The sequence below is a fragment of the Parasteatoda tepidariorum genome, chromosome 1 (genome assembly GCF_043381705.1).
Source record: "Parasteatoda tepidariorum isolate YZ-2023 chromosome 1, CAS_Ptep_4.0, whole genome shotgun sequence".
Classification (NCBI taxonomy): domain Eukaryota; kingdom Metazoa; phylum Arthropoda; class Arachnida; order Araneae; family Theridiidae; genus Parasteatoda; species Parasteatoda tepidariorum.
This window is the reverse complement of record NC_092204.1, coordinates 37,082,477-37,102,949: the sequence shown is the minus strand read 5'-3', so window position 1 is coordinate 37,102,949 and position 20,473 is coordinate 37,082,477. Positions and strand designations below refer to the sequence as shown.

The 20,473-nt window shown below is 28.8% G+C and overlaps 1 protein-coding gene across 1 annotated transcript in view; it reads right to left on the bottom strand.

Moving 5' to 3' along the window:
- The window catches only part of LOC107451220 (neural cell adhesion molecule 2), a 116,934-nt gene that overhangs the window by 15,928 nt on the left and 80,533 nt on the right, over positions 1-20,473 (bottom strand). The window contains exons 5-8 of the mRNA XM_071178756.1: positions 8,873-9,169; positions 7,687-7,977; positions 6,396-6,683; positions 4,458-4,760 (exon numbers count right to left, since the gene is read on the bottom strand). Of these exons, the coding sequence (XP_071034857.1) occupies positions 4,458-4,760; positions 6,396-6,683; positions 7,687-7,977; positions 8,873-9,169 (1,179 nt within the window). The remainder of the gene's footprint in view (positions 1-4,457; positions 4,761-6,395; positions 6,684-7,686; positions 7,978-8,872; positions 9,170-20,473) is intronic.

Below are 20,473 nucleotides of genomic sequence, written 5' to 3'. Positions count from 1 at the left end.
AGTGACGAAGTATTTATCTATTTTTTTTGGTTCTCTGCATTTTTAACATAATGCAAAATAGACATAATTTAAATTACTTGAAAATGGCTGTTTTCTGTGATTCATTCTTTGGTACTAGAAACATATCGTGGAAAAACTTAGAAATGCAATAATTATTGAATTTAATTATTTCTAAAAGTTTGAAAAATGTTTGTCTAGGAAATTCATCAATGTTTATTAGTTGTTCATCTAAATTATTTTTGTTAGTATGTAATAATCCAAATAGTGTTATTGATAGGAGAAACTTTTTTTTAGAATTCCTATAATTATAGTTGCGTATTATTTGCAATAGACAGCATGGGCAGCTAAGATGCATTTAATCCATGCCTTTAATTTACTCATTGTAATATTGACTGCTTTATTCCATTATTTACATTGAATTATTAATGAATCAACCAGATTTGAAATAGGATATAAATTGTATAGACTCTTCAATTTTACTGGTTAAAATTATGAAAATTATTAATAAAATGTTAATTTAGTAAGTTGTATGAATCTGGATATATTTTTTTGTCTGCAATAGTTTCAACTCAGTGTATTATAAACCAAATATTATGTCCAAGATATTGATTTATCATTTTTATATCAGATTCATCATTCTTATTTACACTTTTAATTAGTAGCCTAGCACTAATTGTTACTTACGCTTAGAAAAAAAACTTAGTTATTTCATAAGTCTACAAAAATGCAATAGACGTCCATTCATTTGAATACAATGAAGTTGTTTCATGGAATGATTTCCCGTCAGACAGAGATTCAAATCAATACAGTTTCTTTCATTTTGTATTGATTTGGTTTTTCTAATACCGTAATTGACAATGACAATGTTCCAAAAAGAGGATATATATCGCAGTAAAGAATATCGAGTGATAGGTAAAATTATGTGTTTTTTTTAAACATACACACAAAATCGAGCATGTGACTTTTAGATGTTTAAGTAGCATATGCCATGTGTCTTAAAATTAATGATTTCAACAAAAAAAGAAGGAAAAGCAGCTTCACCGAAAAAATGAGTATTCTGTGATAAAAACCATTGCATTTTATCTAGTAAGTAGGGGAGAGTGGGGTCAATTGTAACAGGGTACGATTGTAACAGAGCAAAAATTTCGAGTGTCGGGCTCTAGATTTGGTTCCTAGGTAGCGCACAAGGTGTATTTAATAGATATACATGTGCACCCCTGCTGGCAACCATTTTTATGTACTTTTGAAAGAGTTACATCACAAAAGATATTTTCACACTACGTAAGTACTTTTGTTGGTATTAGAATATTATATTAAAACAAAGTAATTTCGTTTAAGCAAATAAAAATTATTAACCGAATATGTAAGTGGACACCTTAATTAACATTTCAATAAAAAAAATTAGTTTTGTTAATTAACTAGCATTGATTTTAACAAATGAAGCTAAGCTGAAATGGCGTCTTGGGAACGAGTGTAACAATAAGTAAAGGGACGATTGTAACAGCTGAAAATAAATAATCTTGCGTTTACAAACCATTACTTAACTCTTTAAGTACCACCAATAGTTTCCTATATCATTTATATTGTGTTGCATTATTTTATTTGTCCCCTTTCACTGCATAAATTAAGATTTTTAACCCCTTAAAGCTAAAAGTTTAACCCTTTAGGTCTCTGCTCATTATTATTTTTACTCCTAAAATATCACTACTATTTTGATCTATAAAAAATATATCACAACTATGATAATATGTGTAATTAACTATGTTTTAGTTGAATTTATGAACTGTTACAATTGACCCCGTAAGTGGGGACAATTGTAACAAGTGCATGACTGTCAAAAATTGTTCCTAACTAATATAATAACATTTAAAGTAAAGTATTTATTTTTTTTCTAGTTGAGGATAGTCTACTTTACTCGTCTGTCAATTAATATTAACAATATATTGGACTTTTTAGTTAAAAATAGTTTAGTAAAAAATGTTACAATTGTCCCCACTCTCCCCTACATAATATGTATATGATTTTAAGATAAATATAGGTACACTTTTTATTCCCTGGGAGAAGAAGAGGAGGTAAAAAGGATAATACACTTAAACATTGCTATCAAGACAATTGACTCAGTCCTCTTAATACTATTTTAGATTAAATCAGTTATAATCAATTTCACGGGAATAGGGTTGATAGAATTTATGGTACGTATTTACCCTACCCATCATTTATCCTGCTACTACCATTTATTCTGGTATTTACCCATCAGGTATTGCTATCTAGGTAAGTAAAGTAATGATTCTTGATGTATTTATTTAATTGAATGAGTTCAAAACAGGGTTGATAAGATCAGTATTTCAAGTATTATAAAAGCTTCACTTACAAAACATACAGTTTCATACTTAGCTTATTAACGTCTGCTTTATACAAATAAGATTAATTCAATTCAGCGTATAAGAAATTCAACAGAAACAATACCCCATTTCAGCGTACTGATAGCAATAATTTAATCTGTTCCTTTTTTATCTCTTCTTCTACCCCAGTATCGATTGAATACAATATGTTCAAAATCTTTAAATAACGTTAATGTTATATTTAAGCAATGATTAAAATCGTATGTATTTATTATGAAATGCGCAATTATTGTATATTTTAATAGTATGCAGCTTTATTAAAAACTCAATTAAAATAGAAAGAAAAAGATATGAAATGCTTGTAGGTGTTCTGCTCATAAAACTAGGTTTTTAACATCAAGTTTTAAAATAATTAAACATACAGATTATGTAGTCAAAAAAGTGCTTTGTTAAGAGAGAAAAGTTGACTAAATACAATTTTTTTTCAAAATAATTACTTTTACTGTGCAGACAGGTGACAAAATTAGCAGACATCCATGCAAATAGTTTCTAATGATTAGTTTGTGGTACAGAAAAAAAGGTATTATTTTATAGTTTTCTGCGCCATAGTTAATGGCGTGATTTGCATATGAACTTTGTGATTAATCTTAAATTTTATTTGATTAAAATTCTGGTTTTCTCAGAAAAGTGTAATATTTTATATCCACTTCTGTTTTATAATTAATTTTAAATCACGAATAATTTTTGGAATATCAGACAGTTGGATCTAAGACAGAAATAAGGAGAATATTAAGTATTTTATTTCGTGAACATTTTTGCTAAATCGAAAAAAGAAAAATAATACAATCGGTTTGGAATTGATTCCAGTTTTAAAAGGTTAATAAATAGATTAAGTTCATTTAGGATTGTGAAATAATTAATTATATTTAATTTTATATGGCAGGGAGTTTATTTGTGGCTATGTACTTTCGTTTCATTAGATTGATTAGATGAGGTGTAACTTACTTAAATATAATAAAACCATGAAAAAATTTAAAGTTCTGAAAATTTAGAGAACTTTTCACTCGATAGGGAACTATTTAGAGAGCTAACAACTGTAACATTTCGCAAAATGTTATATTTTAACCAATCACATACTCGAAATAAGGAAAAAAAATGTTTTACATCATAGTACACTCATAGAATGTTCGATTGAAAATTGTTAAATAACAATTTATTTCATGCTTATTTTACCATATTCAAACACAACCGTCAAATAACCATAAATAACAATAAGAAGGTATTCCGTTTATTAACTGTTTTCAGCTAATAGAGTTAAAAAACCAGAAATTCATCGCGCTAACAAGACCTACCTAATTAAGTCTCTTAGTTCCTTACAGATGGGACCATATTATAGCCGAGAGGGTTAATAAATTTACGAGATGGCAAGACAACGAGAAATAACGAGATGGCAGCACAATAAACTCGCTTAACACAAACAAGTTCTGTATTTCCCATCTCCTACGATAGATGAAATAACCCAATAAACTTATTAAACCGAATTCCTCGGTTCAGTTGACAAACCTCAACTCACCCACATTCATAAATCTCAACTCCAATGCCTGCTAGTTTTAAATGGTTAAGCAACGGTATACTTATGTATTCACGGTTTTTTAGCCATATTATTTATAAATGATTTCAAAACCTTAAAGTTAGAAAATGTTATTTACAGTAAACTTTACTGAAAATTGGACGGACAGACTGCTGATGGTCATTTCACTGTAATTTTAGAATGAGAATTTTGACAGTGTAGAATTTTAAACCTTTTGACTTGTTTCAGACCTTCAAAACACAACGTTACCCTTCAGGATGATACATGAATGATAATAATTCAGCAATAACTTGGAAATATTAATAAAATTTAACACGTTAATAAATGTTTCCCAATTCATTTGGAAGTTTTCATTGCACACGCGGTCGTCGCCACAAAGAGCATCAAGTTTTGCTTGCTAAATACATGTCAACCTTTCTACTATGTAAAAAACAAAGTTTTAATTTTCAAATATATTTTTTACTTCACTTTTCTTGGGTTCATTCAACTCATAAAACGAGAATATTTAAACTAGTAATGCATACCTTTTCTTTGATCAGCTTGTTTAGAATGAAGTGTATTTACTCGTAGTACTACGGCTTGGCTTCTTCCTTTTGTATTTACAGCGTACACAACGACCACAAAGCTAGTAGCTGATGGTAGATCTCTCGCCAAAAAGAAAGGAATATCCGCCGTATGGTTGCCTCTTAATCTATGTAAAGCTGTATCATGAACCTCCATGACGAAATATTGACGTAATCCTCCATTTAATCCTTCGACGCACTCAACGCGAAATGAATGCTGGGTAATGTTCATTACGGTACAATTCTGAACCGGATCGGGTGGACCTGATAAAAAATATTGAACAAGTGTAAGATTGAATACATGATTTTTATTTTATTTAAATGTCGATAATTTAGATTACTCAGCGAATATTGTAATCTTGAAATATAAAAAAAAGCTAAAATCATTTTTTTAAATACTTAATTGAATTTGAAATACGTTTTGAAATACGTATACACTGTAAACAATTCCAGATCAAATTCCAGTAAAACTAATATAGCTTGAAAACTTATAAACATAATATAACTTAACATCACTCAATAAAAAAATATGTTATCTTCAAAAAACTTGCATAAATTCATTTTAGTAGCATTTTATATATATTTTATATATTTTTCTGTTTTTAACAAGTTATTGTATTGTAGTTTTTATTCCATTAATAGTGAATTTTTTTTTTCTGGAACACGCAGGAAAGAAGAAAAAAATATCACACCAATATTTATTAAGTTTAAATTAACGTTATGAGGGATTTAACTAAGCTAAACAATAAATAAAAGAGCTTCATGCAATCAGAGACATCTCGAACAAAAATAATGAGGGGATTAATCCTTCTTTGATATAAATAATCTTTGTTTTCTCTATAATAAGATCAACATTTCATATTAGATGTTGATTTTTATTTAATTTAAATGTCGACTATTTAGATTACTCAGCGATATTGTAATCTTGATTAATAAAAAAAGGCTAAATTCGTTTCTGAAATACTTAATTGAATTTGAAATACGCTTTGGAATGCTTATAGACTGTAACAAATTCTAGATCAAATTCCAGTAAAGTTAATATAGCTAGAAAACTTATAAACATAATATAACTTAACATAAGCATAACACTCAATAAAAAAATAATATGTTATCTTCAAAAAACTTGCATAAATTCATTTTATTAGCATTTTATATATCCTTTATATATTTTACTGCTTTTGAACACTTACTGTATTGTAGTTTTTATTCCATTAATAGTGAAATTTTATTTTTTCTAGACCACGAAGGAAAAAAGACAAAATAACACACCAATATTTATTAAGTTTAAATTAACTTTATGAGGGATTTGACTAGGCTAAGCAGCTTTATGAAATCAGAGTCTTCTGGCACACAAATAATGAGGGGATTAATGTTTCTTTGATATAAATAATCTTTGTTTTCTCAATAATAAGATCAGCATTTCATATAAGATGTTATTATGTTAATTATAGCAAAAGATATGTCAAAATATAGACGTAAGCAAAGGAGTAGTACCTCGGGCGATTTATTTGTCATGTAGTTGGTTTGACATTTCTGTGGTTAATAAAAATAAAATAAGGTGTAATATGAAATGTCTGAACTTCTAGTAAATGAAGGGCCTGGGGTAATATAGTTATAAGCTTTTCGTTTCTCAAAAGTCGTATCATTTTTATATCTAACGGTTTCCTAATATTTAATCTCTAAGTTTTAAAAATTAACACTTCATAAATATATGTTATCTTGTTTTAAATTTTAATGCATATATATATTTATAGAAATCATTTTGTTGAGAAACATTTTGTATGTTGTCAACAACGTCTTGTTCGCAACATTTATTACAGAATTTTATGTATTTTATGATGCGTGCTATAGATAACAAACAAAATTTTTCAATTCCTCCCAACTTTTTTGGTTACTTGCCTGCTGTAATGACAGTATAAACACAAGGTTCCCTCTGTATACCGACGCTATTGCTGCTTGAGCAAGTAAGTGTTCCATAGTCGTAGTCACTCTTTGTATTAACAGTAGCAGTGCTCCGAGTTCCTTCACTAACAAAGGGTACCTCTTCCATATTTTCTCCGGACTTGTTGAAACTCCAGTGAAACGTGACGTCAGTCGGGTCAGCATCCACTTCACAGACCACTTTGACTTCTTCATGCCTCGTGGCACCATAGAGTATCTTTTGACCAGGTACACAAACTGGAGAGTCTAGGGAAAAAAAGTATTTTCTTCCAGATACGGTTTTTTTTCTCTATAAAATATGTGAAATAAATGCAGAAGATTTTATTGCACACAAAATTACATTTTCTAAAAATTAAGCAAATTAGAAAAAAAAATATGCTTGTGCAAAAGGGGTTCACTTTTCTACTTTCACACATTTACTTTTTTTAAATATTGTAGTTATGCTTAGCAGAACTAAAGTTTTATAAACTGATTCTATTTAAAAACAAAAAAAAATATGTTTTGCATAATTTAATGAAAATAAAAAATAAAAAAATTACTACTAAAGAAAAAAATTTATTCTCCGTTTAACTAAACATTGTTTTAAATATGCAGTTATTTTCTTTCAAATTCATGCTTTGAAACTCTATGGTTTTCTTCTGATATTTTTAAATGCATAAAAGAATTAAATAAAATTTAAAAGAAATATGGTAAAGAAAAAGTCAAATTTTGAGAAATTAAAACCTGGAAGAAATAAAAATAACGACGCAATTATATGAGTATAATCATACCATTAAAATGAGAACTGAATCAATGATAAATAACTATATAGATTTACACATTTAAATATATGTTTAACAACTATAAAGGTGGGTGTTGGAATCATAGCTATTTTTATTCTATCTGAAATTGGGTCACACAGGCAGAATTTGTTTTTTTCTTAGAAAAGAAATCGAAACAATTGAAATCATGTTCAAAATTTTCCCAAAACCTTAAAAATTGTAATAACATGGAGGGTGATGGGCAAATTTACAGACAATGTGTTGAATTTCCACACATTTAAGCAGAGTGTTTCTGAATAACAGCTTTAAAATCGTCATGAGAAATCATATTTAAAATCCTTTTATTATTTAATCACCAATTTTTGGTTTCAAATCAAAAAAACAAAATATGAGTCAAAGCTTTTACACCTCTTTACGATTGTTAGGATATTAAAACTAAATTCAGTCTTAGTTCTATTAATCAAGATTTTAAAATAAAAGTAACTTACATTGTATTGATAAATAGAGAGCTTTGCTTTCTCCCATTCCTTCTGAGTTTGAAGCTGAGCATGTGTAATGTCCTCTGTTTATTCTTTGCACCCTTTGAAGTACTAAAGATTGATTACTGATTATTATTCCTGCAGACACATTGGTGTGTAGTTCTCTGCCTTCAAAAGACCAGCCAATTTCAGAAACCCAAGGATTCGCCCGAATGTCACATTCCATGTAAACATCATTACCTTCCTGGATTCGAAAATGTCTCAGTTTGCTGCCTAATCTTAACGCTAATTGAGGTTTGTCTGAAAATTGAAATGAGGTCAAAATAAGCAAGTCATCAGCAGAAATAACGTAAAAAAGCTTTAAGAGGGCTATTTGGGATTGATTTTGTATTAACATTAATTTTTAATGAGTTAGTCAAACACTACCGGATATTTCTCATTATATTCTTGAAATTAAAAAGATTAATTTTTTTTCCTAATCCTACTCCTTACGTTTTTAATTTCGATGAATAAAATGTAATATGCATGTAATATATTTCAGTTGGATCAAAATAAATTTTCATTGTACAAACATAATAAAAATAATGATAGTAGAGTAGGAAGTGGTTATTAAATATTTGCATTTGGTTATTAATTTCAATACCCTTATCAATTGGTTCACAAAATGCGTTTTAAAGTTTTTTTCCTCAAATTACCCTCTTTGTAAATTCGAATAGGTTTGTAAAATTAAACTTTTTCTTCTTTTATAATTATCATAAACTTTTGATTCTTAAATTTAATTATTCTAATGGTTTTTCTTTGTTTGATATAAATCTGCAATCAAACGTAAAGAATGTGGTTCAAGCAAAAAAAAAAAAGCCTGAAATGAATAAACAAAAGCAGTTAATGAAACTATTTATAAAAACTTCAACCATCCCTTGTAAGACACAATTGTATCTGCTAAATCTCTACTAAGACACTAAACTGCTTAAAATATATTTTTGTTGATTCGTGCAGTTTTAGCACATTTTATAAATTACCTAATTAATGTTTGTTCATCTGTATGAATTTAATTTCTTTAAAATGCATGTGTGTATATTTAAAAGACACCAATTATCCCTGAAAACGTCAAAAAAGAATTATCATTTACTGCATCACATGCCTGAATGAAGTAATGTTATTATTAAATGGAATATAGAATTAAAAATGTGCTTACAGTGTATTTCTAGATCCCAAGTATCATCAAGAGCTGAACCTGCAATGAGAGGGTTTTCTGCTCTACACGTCAGCTGTTTCCCATTATCTTCAATGGATGGTCTAAAATTGAGGACACTTGTTGTGAAGTTGCCATCAGTCGAAACTGTATCTTTGTTGTGTTTCAGTCGAGTTGCTCCCATCCACCAAGATATAATTGCGGGTGGTTTGGAACCAGCACTTTTGCAGAGTAAATCAACGGATTTTCCTGCAGACATGGATCTTGGACCGACATCCAGTTTGACTGACACTGGTCTAACTAAAATGAGCAAGACACATTTGAAATTATCAACTTTCCTCTGTATTATAGCCACAGATAGTTTAAATAGATAACGGGCATAATAAACGGGCATATAATTTATTATATGCTCGTTTAAAAAAATCATTAAATCGTAAGGAATTAATATTTAATGTACAAAAGGAGTTCATATAGATAAAGTTTAATATATGAAGTACAAAATTCGTTTAGTTTAAATGAGGTTATTTTATTTTGATTTTTGAATGTTGGTTTATAGATATGTATATTTAAAATTATAAAACTAAACTGAACTCAGTGGCGCGACAGCTCATAGAGGGCCAAGGCCTACTGTGCCTATCTCAGTTTTCTTGACCTTGGGCTCAGGGGTGCAGGAGCAGATGTTCCGGTCAGGTGGTCAGCCGAACGCTGAACCCCCAGTGCTTAGTTCCCCAGCATGCTTGGTACTCAATTATCGACACACTGAAGGAATGAAAGGCTGAGTCAACCTTGCCCGGCTCGAGGATCGAACCAGGGACCTGCGGCACGACAACTCGAAGCGCTACCACTCAGTCACCGGATTTAAATTTCATTTGTGTAAAATATGGATTCAGAAATCAAATTCTTCGCACTCACTGACTTATTCCTTTGTGGTTCTTCATTGTTTAGTTTCAAACCTTATATTTAGAATGAAAAGAAATAAAAGTCATTTATAGTTAACGAACTAAAGTGAAACTAACTGTAACAAGAAATTCCTTTTACGAATCGCGATACTGTTCAAATTTGCTTCAACTTGAACTGGAGTGCTAAATTAAACAATATTATTTTGTAACCTAATCATCATTAAAATTAGACATACAATTGTTTGCAAACGGAAACACAGATAGCTTAATCAGTGTTTATTAATTTATTTTAAACAGAAATATAAATAGTTCAACCAGTGATCACAATTTTAGCTTCACCAGAAACACAGATACTTTAACTAGTGTTTATAATTTTATTTTAAATGGAAATACAGATAGATTAACCAGTGTTTACTATTTCAATTTAAACGAAAACATATATAATTTAACTAGTGTTTATAATTTTAATTTAAACGGACGGATAGTTTAACCAGTGTTAATTATTTAAATTCACACGAAAACACATATAGCTTAACCAGTGTTTATAATTTTAATGTTAATGGAAACTTAGATAGTTTAAGAACTTATTTAGTTTGCTACAAGGTTTCACGGTATTATGATTTAAATGTGTCAATTTAGTTTAATATAGAAGGGTTTCTTCGAGAAATTGAGATAAAGCATCAAAATTTCTATAAGCAAGCATTACTTAAACTTGGCAGGTAATTTGTTTAGTTATCCATCGCTAATAAAAATCTAAGATTAATATGAAAGTCAATATGTAACACACTACCCTTTAAGAAAAAAATTTAGATTCTGTCAATCACCATGAAAAGTTTTGTGATAAACATAATTAATGCAATTTATACAAAATTACTTTTTTAGTCTAGCATTTCCGACAGATAATTAAAGAAACTCTATTGAAAATGTAAAATAAATGCCATAATATTACCATAAAATTAATACCATTCCATAACTTAATACCGTAATATTAATACACTTAATACCGTAATATTAATACACTTAATACCATAACATTAAATTAATACCATAATATATACTTTGGTCACATTGTTTTTAACAGTATTTTATAATTTCTTCACATTATCCACAAATTTATACGAATTTGATGAACCCTTATTATTTGTTGCATAGAAAATAATAATACAGCATGAAATGCAATTGTGTCCCTCTTCTTACTTCTAAAACTTTTGTTTTGAATAACAATTCAATTAAATTAAGCCCTACGATTAATCAAAATATCATCTCTTTTTTGTAGCAGTTACAGATTGTCACACATAAAATTGTAAGCTAGCTTTTGGAATTGTTTTATTATAAAAATAAAATTCTTTTAGTTTTAATCAGATTTAGATACCTAGGTATAAGAAAACTATATATATAACTTTATTAAATGTTTTAATTAGCATAAAAATGGAATGATAATGTGTTATGCAAATAACCTAATCAGCAAGAGTAACTAGACATTATCTCCAACCACGAATGTGGGTGTATTATGAATAATTAATTAATTTAATAGGATAAAAGAATCCAGTATGACATCTTCATGTAAGATTAAATTAACATTGTTTCTCGGAATTAGAACTTAAAAATATAACATTTTGTTTTTCTTTGATCTACAATTTAAAAATTCTAAGATTTCTAAGTTTTTAAAAAAAACCTACTGCTTTATTCTTTGCAAATTTATTGAAAGAGATTGAGATTTTCTTCTCATTTGTATACTTTAAATTACTTAAACTTTTTACTTGTAAATTAATACTGCAATTTAAAACTTTAATTTCTTGCACTACATATCTTTCTTACTACTTATTTATTAAAAAAAATTTATTTGTTTTAAATGTAAATTCCTTTTAAAAATTAAGAAGAGATTACAAAAAAGGTGTTTATTTTCAAATTTCAAAAGTGCTTCAGAATTGTATAATAAATAAAATAAGTTTCCATCCAAAATTATCTGCAAATAATTCGGAGAAATTACAGTTTTCATATGATGCAATTTAGAAATTCGCTCTCCTGTTCGTAACTCATAGGAATCCTATTGAATGCATGCCTCAAATAAATTATTATTTCAACTAAAATTTTAAAAAAAAGTAACAAGATTTAAAGTGGAAAAAAACGTCAAAACAATCCAAATATCAACTCGTTTTATCAATTTTATGTCTTATTATCATATTTTATGTCTGATATGCAACAAATATATGCTATTCTAAACACGTAATTACAAGTGTGTTCATGATTCATATATTAATTTAAATAAAATTAAGAAAAAAATATCCCTTCAACATCTATTGTTAAAAAAAATGCCATAAATAAAGACAAATATCATTTTATTATACGAAGTAATTTTTTAAGTGGTTTTATTAAACTCTTCGAAATTTCTCTGAAAAAGCAGTTAAATAATATTTAAATTGATTGTTATTTTACCACATTCAAACAAAGCAGTCAAATAACCATAAATAAAATGTTATTCAAACTGATAACTGTGAGAAAAATCGTTTATTAACTGGTTTCATATAGGGTTAAACAACAAGAATTTTATCGCATTAACTAGACCTACCTAATGAAGCCATGTTTTTGTCGTATGCCTGTTTAGGCAATAGGGGTGCGATTGTTCCTTTTTTTCAGTGGCGCCATCTATGGCCAGGAATTTGACTTCTGTCACGCCATTCACACAACCACAACCCGTTTATAGGGCGGGTCACATTCACACACATTCGCACACAAAGGAGAAGAGGCATAGAACACAGAGAGAGAGAGAAAGAAACTTCCATGCCTTGCCCGGGATTCGAACCCAGGACCTTTCTGATGCAAGGACAGTTCCCGGTCGGCAATGAAGCCATTTAGTTCCCTGATAATAGGCACATATTATTGCCGAGATAGATAATCTGTGACCTCTCATGACTGACAGAACGTGGATTCGAGTCTCAGCGCTAGCACCCCTATATGTTCTCTATTCCCTTCAACACATGAAGACCTTCCAGTGTCCTGCACACCCCAATGTGTGACCCTAGGCGGTTAGAAAACGATAGTATCATTTTCGCTTAGATGGTAGAACTATAAAACTGTTAATCTATTTCCAATGTCCAGTGAAACATCAGTTTGTGGTTTCACAACTGTAAAGGTAAAAAGTGTTTCTTAATTAATTGGAAGCACAGGCTGATGCCAGTTATTTTACCATAATTTTAGAATGAACATTCTAACAGTGTACGATATTTTTATTTTTAAATTTACTCTAACGCGTGAAATTCATTTATCGAACCAATACGTTTGTTAATATTAATTTTTAACAATATAAATAAAAAAATTCTTCTTTGGAAAGGTAAAAGAAGAAAACATGAGGTAAAATTAAAAAAAAAAAACATTTATTTTCCAACAAATACTTTGTTTATAGATACTAATACTTCCGTTAGTAAAATTAAAGTGATTTTAATAGTTTTACAACCTAGATAAAGATAAATATTAACAAGGAATTTTAAAATTATTATATTTAATTAAAGATCCTAAAAAGCATATCTAACCAAACGAGATATGTATTTATTACTTTTATTTTAAATATTTTTATTAATGAGCTACTTTTAATTTAAATAATTTCGTCTTCATATTTTTTTTATTTAAAATCATTTTAGGGCATTACGTTAAGCTGTAAATTTTATTTTCTACTATAAATGTTTCGAAAAAAAGATGAATTGAGAAAAAGAGATTTTTTTTCCAGAGTTGTAAGATTTTCCAGAATTCCTTATTTGGCCAAAGTATCAAATTACTTTTGCCTGAACGTCCATCTTCTTTTTCGCGATATTGCTTTTTCCGGGTAAAAATGGAGAGAACATTGTTGAAATGTTTTGAAATCTCCAAAAAAGCAATAAAAACATCAAACACTTCAGAAAGAGTAAAGGTTCGTTTCAATTTCTAAAGAAAAGGAAGAAAAGAAAATAATACCTGAAGCCGTTAACCTTTAAGCAATAAATAGTATAGTAAAAATAGTGAAATTCATAATTTCACTTAGCTAAAAAATATGTGGTTATGTACTTGCCCCCACCCCCTTCAAAAAATGTTTAACCAAATTAGAAAGCATTTATTTCTTTTGGAATGGGAACATGATTTAATATTTTATGTTTTAAATAAACCGCCCCATGCAGAAAATAAATGCTTCGATTTTTCTAACTATTTTTTCAAATGAAGACGACTATGTTTCAATTATCCAATCAGTGAATAAAAACTGGAAAAAAAGTATAATTAGGGTTGAACTAGTAATCCAAAAATATAAATATTTCTAATCGCCCTCGTGAATGAAAACAGAAAACAGAAAATAGTTTTCGTTTTTAGTTTTTCGAATTGTCCTTTTCAATATTGAAACATTTATGTATATGGCATTTTCCTCTCTAATATTAGTTTATCCCTTTTTTACCTCTTTCTCTAAATCTCTCATTTTTTTAGTTACTAGTTGATTACCCATACTGTGTACGGGTTGTAGGAAATAAATTGACATTATTCATTGTAAACAACTCTACAAAATTCTGCTCAAAACTGAAAGACATGTATACACACACACACACACACACACACACACATAGNTATATATATATTAAAATAGTGCAATATTCACGCAGTGTTAGTATGTACCAAATATACCAAAACACACTGTACCTATGTTCAATGGACTCAAGTTACTGCATTTTGTTTACCATCTTTTATTGTATTTTACTTTTCTTATTGTGATGTAACTACAGTCCAATAAATTTGCCATTGGAGGTAAAAAAATTTAAAAAAACATTGTACCCACGTTAGTATATTTAGTACCTATTGAAAGTGTAATAATTATACAACAAGTAGTGCTAAAACCGAAATTAATTAGGCATCATTTGCGTCAATTATTGTACGGCGAATTTTTACGCTTTTTTCTAAGTGAATTAGCAGCATTTTTTAAATTTTCTTTTCAGGATATAGCTTATTCATTTACTACCTGTTACCGAAAATAATTAAGTACCATTGGCATGAAGATGTTTTTTTTTTTAATTTTTTACTTTTCTGCTAAAGGAATTTAGGCCATTACTCCATCAATTTTGCTTTTTAGTGCATAGCTAATTTTTCCTGTTTCAGCTAGTATCTATAACCAAAATTAATTAAGTATCATTGTTGTCAATAATATTTTGCTGTTTTTTTTGCGTACTTCCTAACGGATTAGTATTATCTCTCCATTAATTTTGTTTTCAAATAGGCAGCTCCTTTTTTTGCAAACACCATTAATTCTAAATTATTTTGTTATATAGAAACACAATTTTGTAGCATAACTACATACAGAATATACACGTTATTTCAGATAGATTTAGAAATACTATTTTTTTATGTAGCTCACCTATGCCTCCACGTTCCCATTGATTTAATCTGACAAAACAAATAGAAAAATAACCATAAAACAGCATGGAATATTTTTCTAAACAAGCTGCAAGCTGGTTAGCATTACTGAAGTTATCTTTTAACTATTTGAAAATCAAAATCACCTACGGTATAATTTTTCACAATCACTTTATCTGCACCAATGAAAAATCTCCTATTCTTATTCCATTTATTCTATTAATCAAATATCGCACCCAGGCTACCTGACTGAAATTTTTCAGTGGTTTTTAAGATCAAAAGCTATACTTTTCCCTTAAACCCATTGTTTTAATTTCAGGATGATAGAACTAACCATCCTGGATCATAAGTGAGGCAACCACACAGACAGAAAAACGCCTCATTTTATTATTATGAATTTTATTTCTAAACAAATAAAAAGTGAAGCAATAAAATAGTCCGGCCTGCGAGTGTTGCTCCGTTTTTTTCCATTCAAATGTTACGTTTTTATTATATGATTCATGAAAAAATTCATTGGTTTCTTCCTATTGATAATAAATTTACATTATAAAAAGATCTGAATAAGTTCAAGTCAGAAATAAAACATTCTTCCAATGACAGTTTTTACATTGAAATGTGAAAGAAAGCAACAGATACTCTCGTAAAAAAGTGCCTTCAACAATATTTAGATAAAAAACTGAACTTTTACCAAATATTTTTGCTAATTAATCATAAATAACGTAATTAACACCAAGAATAGAAGCTATCTTTTTTCTTGCTGATAATACACTTTGTTTATAAAAATATACGTTTTAAATAAAGCATTTATAAGTAGTTTAAAATTTAAGAATAAACAGATTTATCTAAGTTTAAAAATAAACAGAATTATCACATTTGTAATATGTCTGGCGGATATGAAAAATTTAGATATATTCTTAAATCATAAAACAATGAGAAAGAAACTAATAATTAAAACACTGAGCATGTTTTGTAATGCGAATTCAATGGAGATCGTTTTGCAAAACAGCAATTTTTATGTTGACTGTATTTGCTTGACTATGTACTTTTCAAATCATACAATGCATAATATTCATCGAACTTTAATCCATGATTTTCCAAACATTTTTTTTCAAAAGTTGAAAATAATTGTATAAAAACAAGTAATTATCTAATGCGATAAAGAATAATTATTTCGCGATATAATTTTTAGAAACTTAGTTTTCAATCTCACAGTATCGTTGAACCAAACATCATGAATTGCACCAAATAAATTATCAATTTTCTTTTTTTATTTCATATAAAATTTTATTTGAATAAAAAATAACAATATAAAATGCAATCGGTATAATATTATATAATGCTCTCGATTATACATAAAAGTTTAACATTGAACCATTTCAGAGAATTTTAAACAATTTGTTTAGATAATTATAACGTCTTCACTATTGCTTTAAAACCAGTTAAAAATTTTCAGTTCACTAAGTTCGGTAGCAGCTTTAATACTATATAATGGCTGAACTAGCTTAGCATCACAAAATTCCTACATCTCATCCTCCTCTTACTCTTACATCATCTTACATCTCATCAAGAATACTAAAATCCCCATTACAAAAAAGTAAGGACTTTTTAGGTCGTTTTGAGGTTCACAGGTGCAAAAAATACACCTGAGGTAGAAAATGAGGTTATGTTTTGCACCAAAAATAACCTCATCAATAAACTTCAATTTCAACCTCATTTGTAGCTCATAAGATCAACCTCATTAACAGCTCAGTAATAATTATAGCTGAAATCGAGTGAAATTATGCAGAAAAATTAACATGTACAACTCCAAAACAACCTCACTCTGCTGATTAGCGGGAATAAAACAACTTCATACGCTTTGATTATAATCCTTGGGAGGTTGATCTTATAGAGTCGTTTTTGAACTCAACTTTAAATAAACTTCAAATTAGCCTTAACACCTCAAAACGACCTTACACAAACATCAAAAACGCTTTAAATGTTTGCAAGGGGTCGTTTTCCGCTTAACAAAACAATCGAAATTTTTTTTATTTATAATCACAATTGTTTTGATTTCAATAAAAACTTATTGCAATGACAATAAAAATACATTCAATCCATTTGGAGAAATTCCTCACAAAACATAAAATGAAATCAATGAATTTTAAATATCCTATATTCGAAACAATTGACAAAAAAAATTCTCCCTTAAACTTTCAAATTATATGAACGTCGATAGCGTTGAAAGAGTGTTTAATCAATTTTTAATTTGCGCAGCACATAAGTGCAGAAATAAAAGTAAATACATATAAAATGAAACAAAATCTATGTATTAATGAGAAAAATCCAAACAAGGTATTCAATTATCCGTCCTGCTCAGGAACTTAATATTGTCTCCGAAATTTTAAGATTAAAAAATATGTTTATACAAAAGAAAACAAACCATTTTGAAGAATGGCTTTCCTCCCCCTTTCATGCCACGATCGATCAGCTCAGAATGAAAATAAAACAAATTTTAACTCCCACGGAACCTACCTGATCAATTTAATAGATTAAGCACTTTATGAAATGGAACTCTTTCAGAAATATCGTGGAGAGGGGGAGTTTTCCTTTCTCTTTTTTTTTGTTCTAATAGAAGTTTTAGAAAATTCGAATCGAACAATGGCTGGTAATGATCCAACCTGTGCGTGACGCTTGCCTTTGTTTGCGAGATTTAAAAAGAGAAATGTTACGAAAAAGCCAGTTTTGATTTCTTGGCCGTCTATTATTTGAGATCATTGAACAATGGAGAACGTGTTTTCTGCCTTTATAAGCTTATTTAATTTTCATATTTGAAGGTAAGATTTTATTCGTTTCAGGATCAAAATTAGGGAATAAATATTGAAAGATATTGTAAGAAATCACTGCATAAACGACATACACAGGAAAAAATTCTAAAAATGTCAGACTTCTTTTTAAAGACTTACATTGTGCATTTCAATTCGACTTCCATTTCTTTTTTTGGAAACATTGAAAGTCATTAATTAGTTTCGAAATTTCTAACAAGCAACTGCAAACACCCATTTCATAGATTTGAACTAATTTGATTTCTTCCGTGTTCAGGACATAAATTGGAAAATTAACAAATTATAATGATAGCGGCATTCAACGACCAGAACGGAATTAAGTGTTTACAATTCTTAAATTGCATTTTATGGGCATTCATTTCATTTTTATAACATAAGAATTTTATGCGTAAATGTGCACGATTGATTATTAAAAAGTAACGTACACTTAATTTAAACTCTAAACATTACTTATAACACCAAATAAATCAAACGGCTGAAAAAAAATTGCAAGACTAATTAAATTCATGTTGGTGAGAGAAATTTTATGAATTATACTGTTGAGTTTCACTCCAAGCTTTCTTATTGAGAAACAACCTAATGAAAATAATTATGATCCTTTCGATTAGAAAACTCATTAAAAAGTAAATATAATTAGTGTGCAACACATAATTATGATAAAACCACAACTAAATATCTCTATTATAAATTTTTACATAATAAGCTAATATTTTATGATTAAAGTACAGGGCATGTCATAATTTCTTTCACGATGAATGAGGCTTTCAACAAATAAAATATTACCAATACATCAATATATTTTACTTACCTTGTAAAGAAACATCAACATTTTGTCTACCACTGTTCAATTTGTGAAACTTTGGTGGTGTGGCAGTTCTCAAGTCTAAAGTCTAAGTCTTTCTACACTGGCTGCATCGTATCACGTTTAATGGTAGCGAAAGAGGCTATGAATGATGATGCGTCGTTGAAATTCTGTTAAATCGCTTGGTGTGCAGGTCACAAATGTATAATGTGACCCCAGAAAAAAAAAGTCACAGAAAATTGTGTTAAGTCATGAGAGCCCGGTGGTCATGGAGGAAGTTGCGTCTCGTTGTTTAAACCGCGTTCTATCCATCGATGGCACTCGTTATTTAGGAAACAACGAATGTTCAATAAGGATAGGGAAGACCAATCTTATTAAAAAATGAACGATACACAATATCCCTGTAACAGTACAAATATCCTCAATCGCAGCATATGTAGGTAAACAACGCCATTAACTACAAATTGACTTAAGTCTGTCTTTTTTCTAAAGATTCATATATTGAAAATTTGCGGAAAAATTGATATTTTTTACCAAAGTAAAATTTGTTGATGTATTGGTAATATTTTATTTGTTATAAGCTTTTCGAAAATAGGTCTTCCGATTTGTGACACACTCTCCGTAATAAAAGAACAACACCACTAGTTTAAAGCCTTTAATTTCGAATAATAAACATAACTGAAAATGCAATAAGAACAACTATTATTAATAAGAAGGGATTAAAAGTCTTTAAAGGCAAATATCTTTATAACTTTTAGAAGTTATTTGCCAAATTTACAGCAATTGCATGCAAATTACAAAGTCATCTGGATGCTTCTCATTTATTACTGACTATATCAAATGATTTATTTATGCAATATGCATGCACGAAACAATAAGACGACAATTACATTTTTGATGTACAGAGATATTATCTGATATATGACTAAAGTAGTAGGCATGTATTTCAAACCAATTGATAGTGATTTCGTGCCAGCGTCTTCATATATTCCTATTTGCTAAATCATAAGCACGGTTTAAGATAAATTTTAGGAGATCTGCGATTGAAAATATATGCATTTAATTGTTCATTAAAAACATAACTACATTGTTGCTTTCTAAAATGAAAGAAATAAAACATAACAATGGCATACATAACTCTCAAGCAATGTCATGCAAATATAATGCGTTAAAAAAGTAACGTTTATATCTATAAATTTATGATTTATATTTTCCCCTCTATTTCTTTTTTCTACGAGAGTTCTGCTCTCTCATGTGAGCTAAAATCAATCTTAAATATTGTTCTGGGTGACGTGACTTACCATTCTTTGTGTAGTACGAGCTGGTCTTCTTTTCAGGTTGATTTGATTGGATCAGATTTGTTCCGATAAGAGAATATTGAATTGCTCGGGGCTAGATATAAATCTTATGTCTCCATAAGAATATTAGATAAAGCATTCCAAGTACTGATATATATATATTAAGTAAAGTGCGTCATCAAATCAAATGAGCAAAATTGACAAGAATATTGAGAGATATTTTGATTTTGAATAAACTCTGCTTTTCCAAATAAGTATGCGAGTAAATGTGGGAAGATGTTACTTGGCATTTTTGTAGTTCTTAAATTGTTTTTTTCCTCAAAAAAATTGTATGAAATTTATAGAACGTAAAGGATTAAACCAAGAAATATGGCCCAGGTAAAATTACTTACAAAAATTGTTTATATATATATATA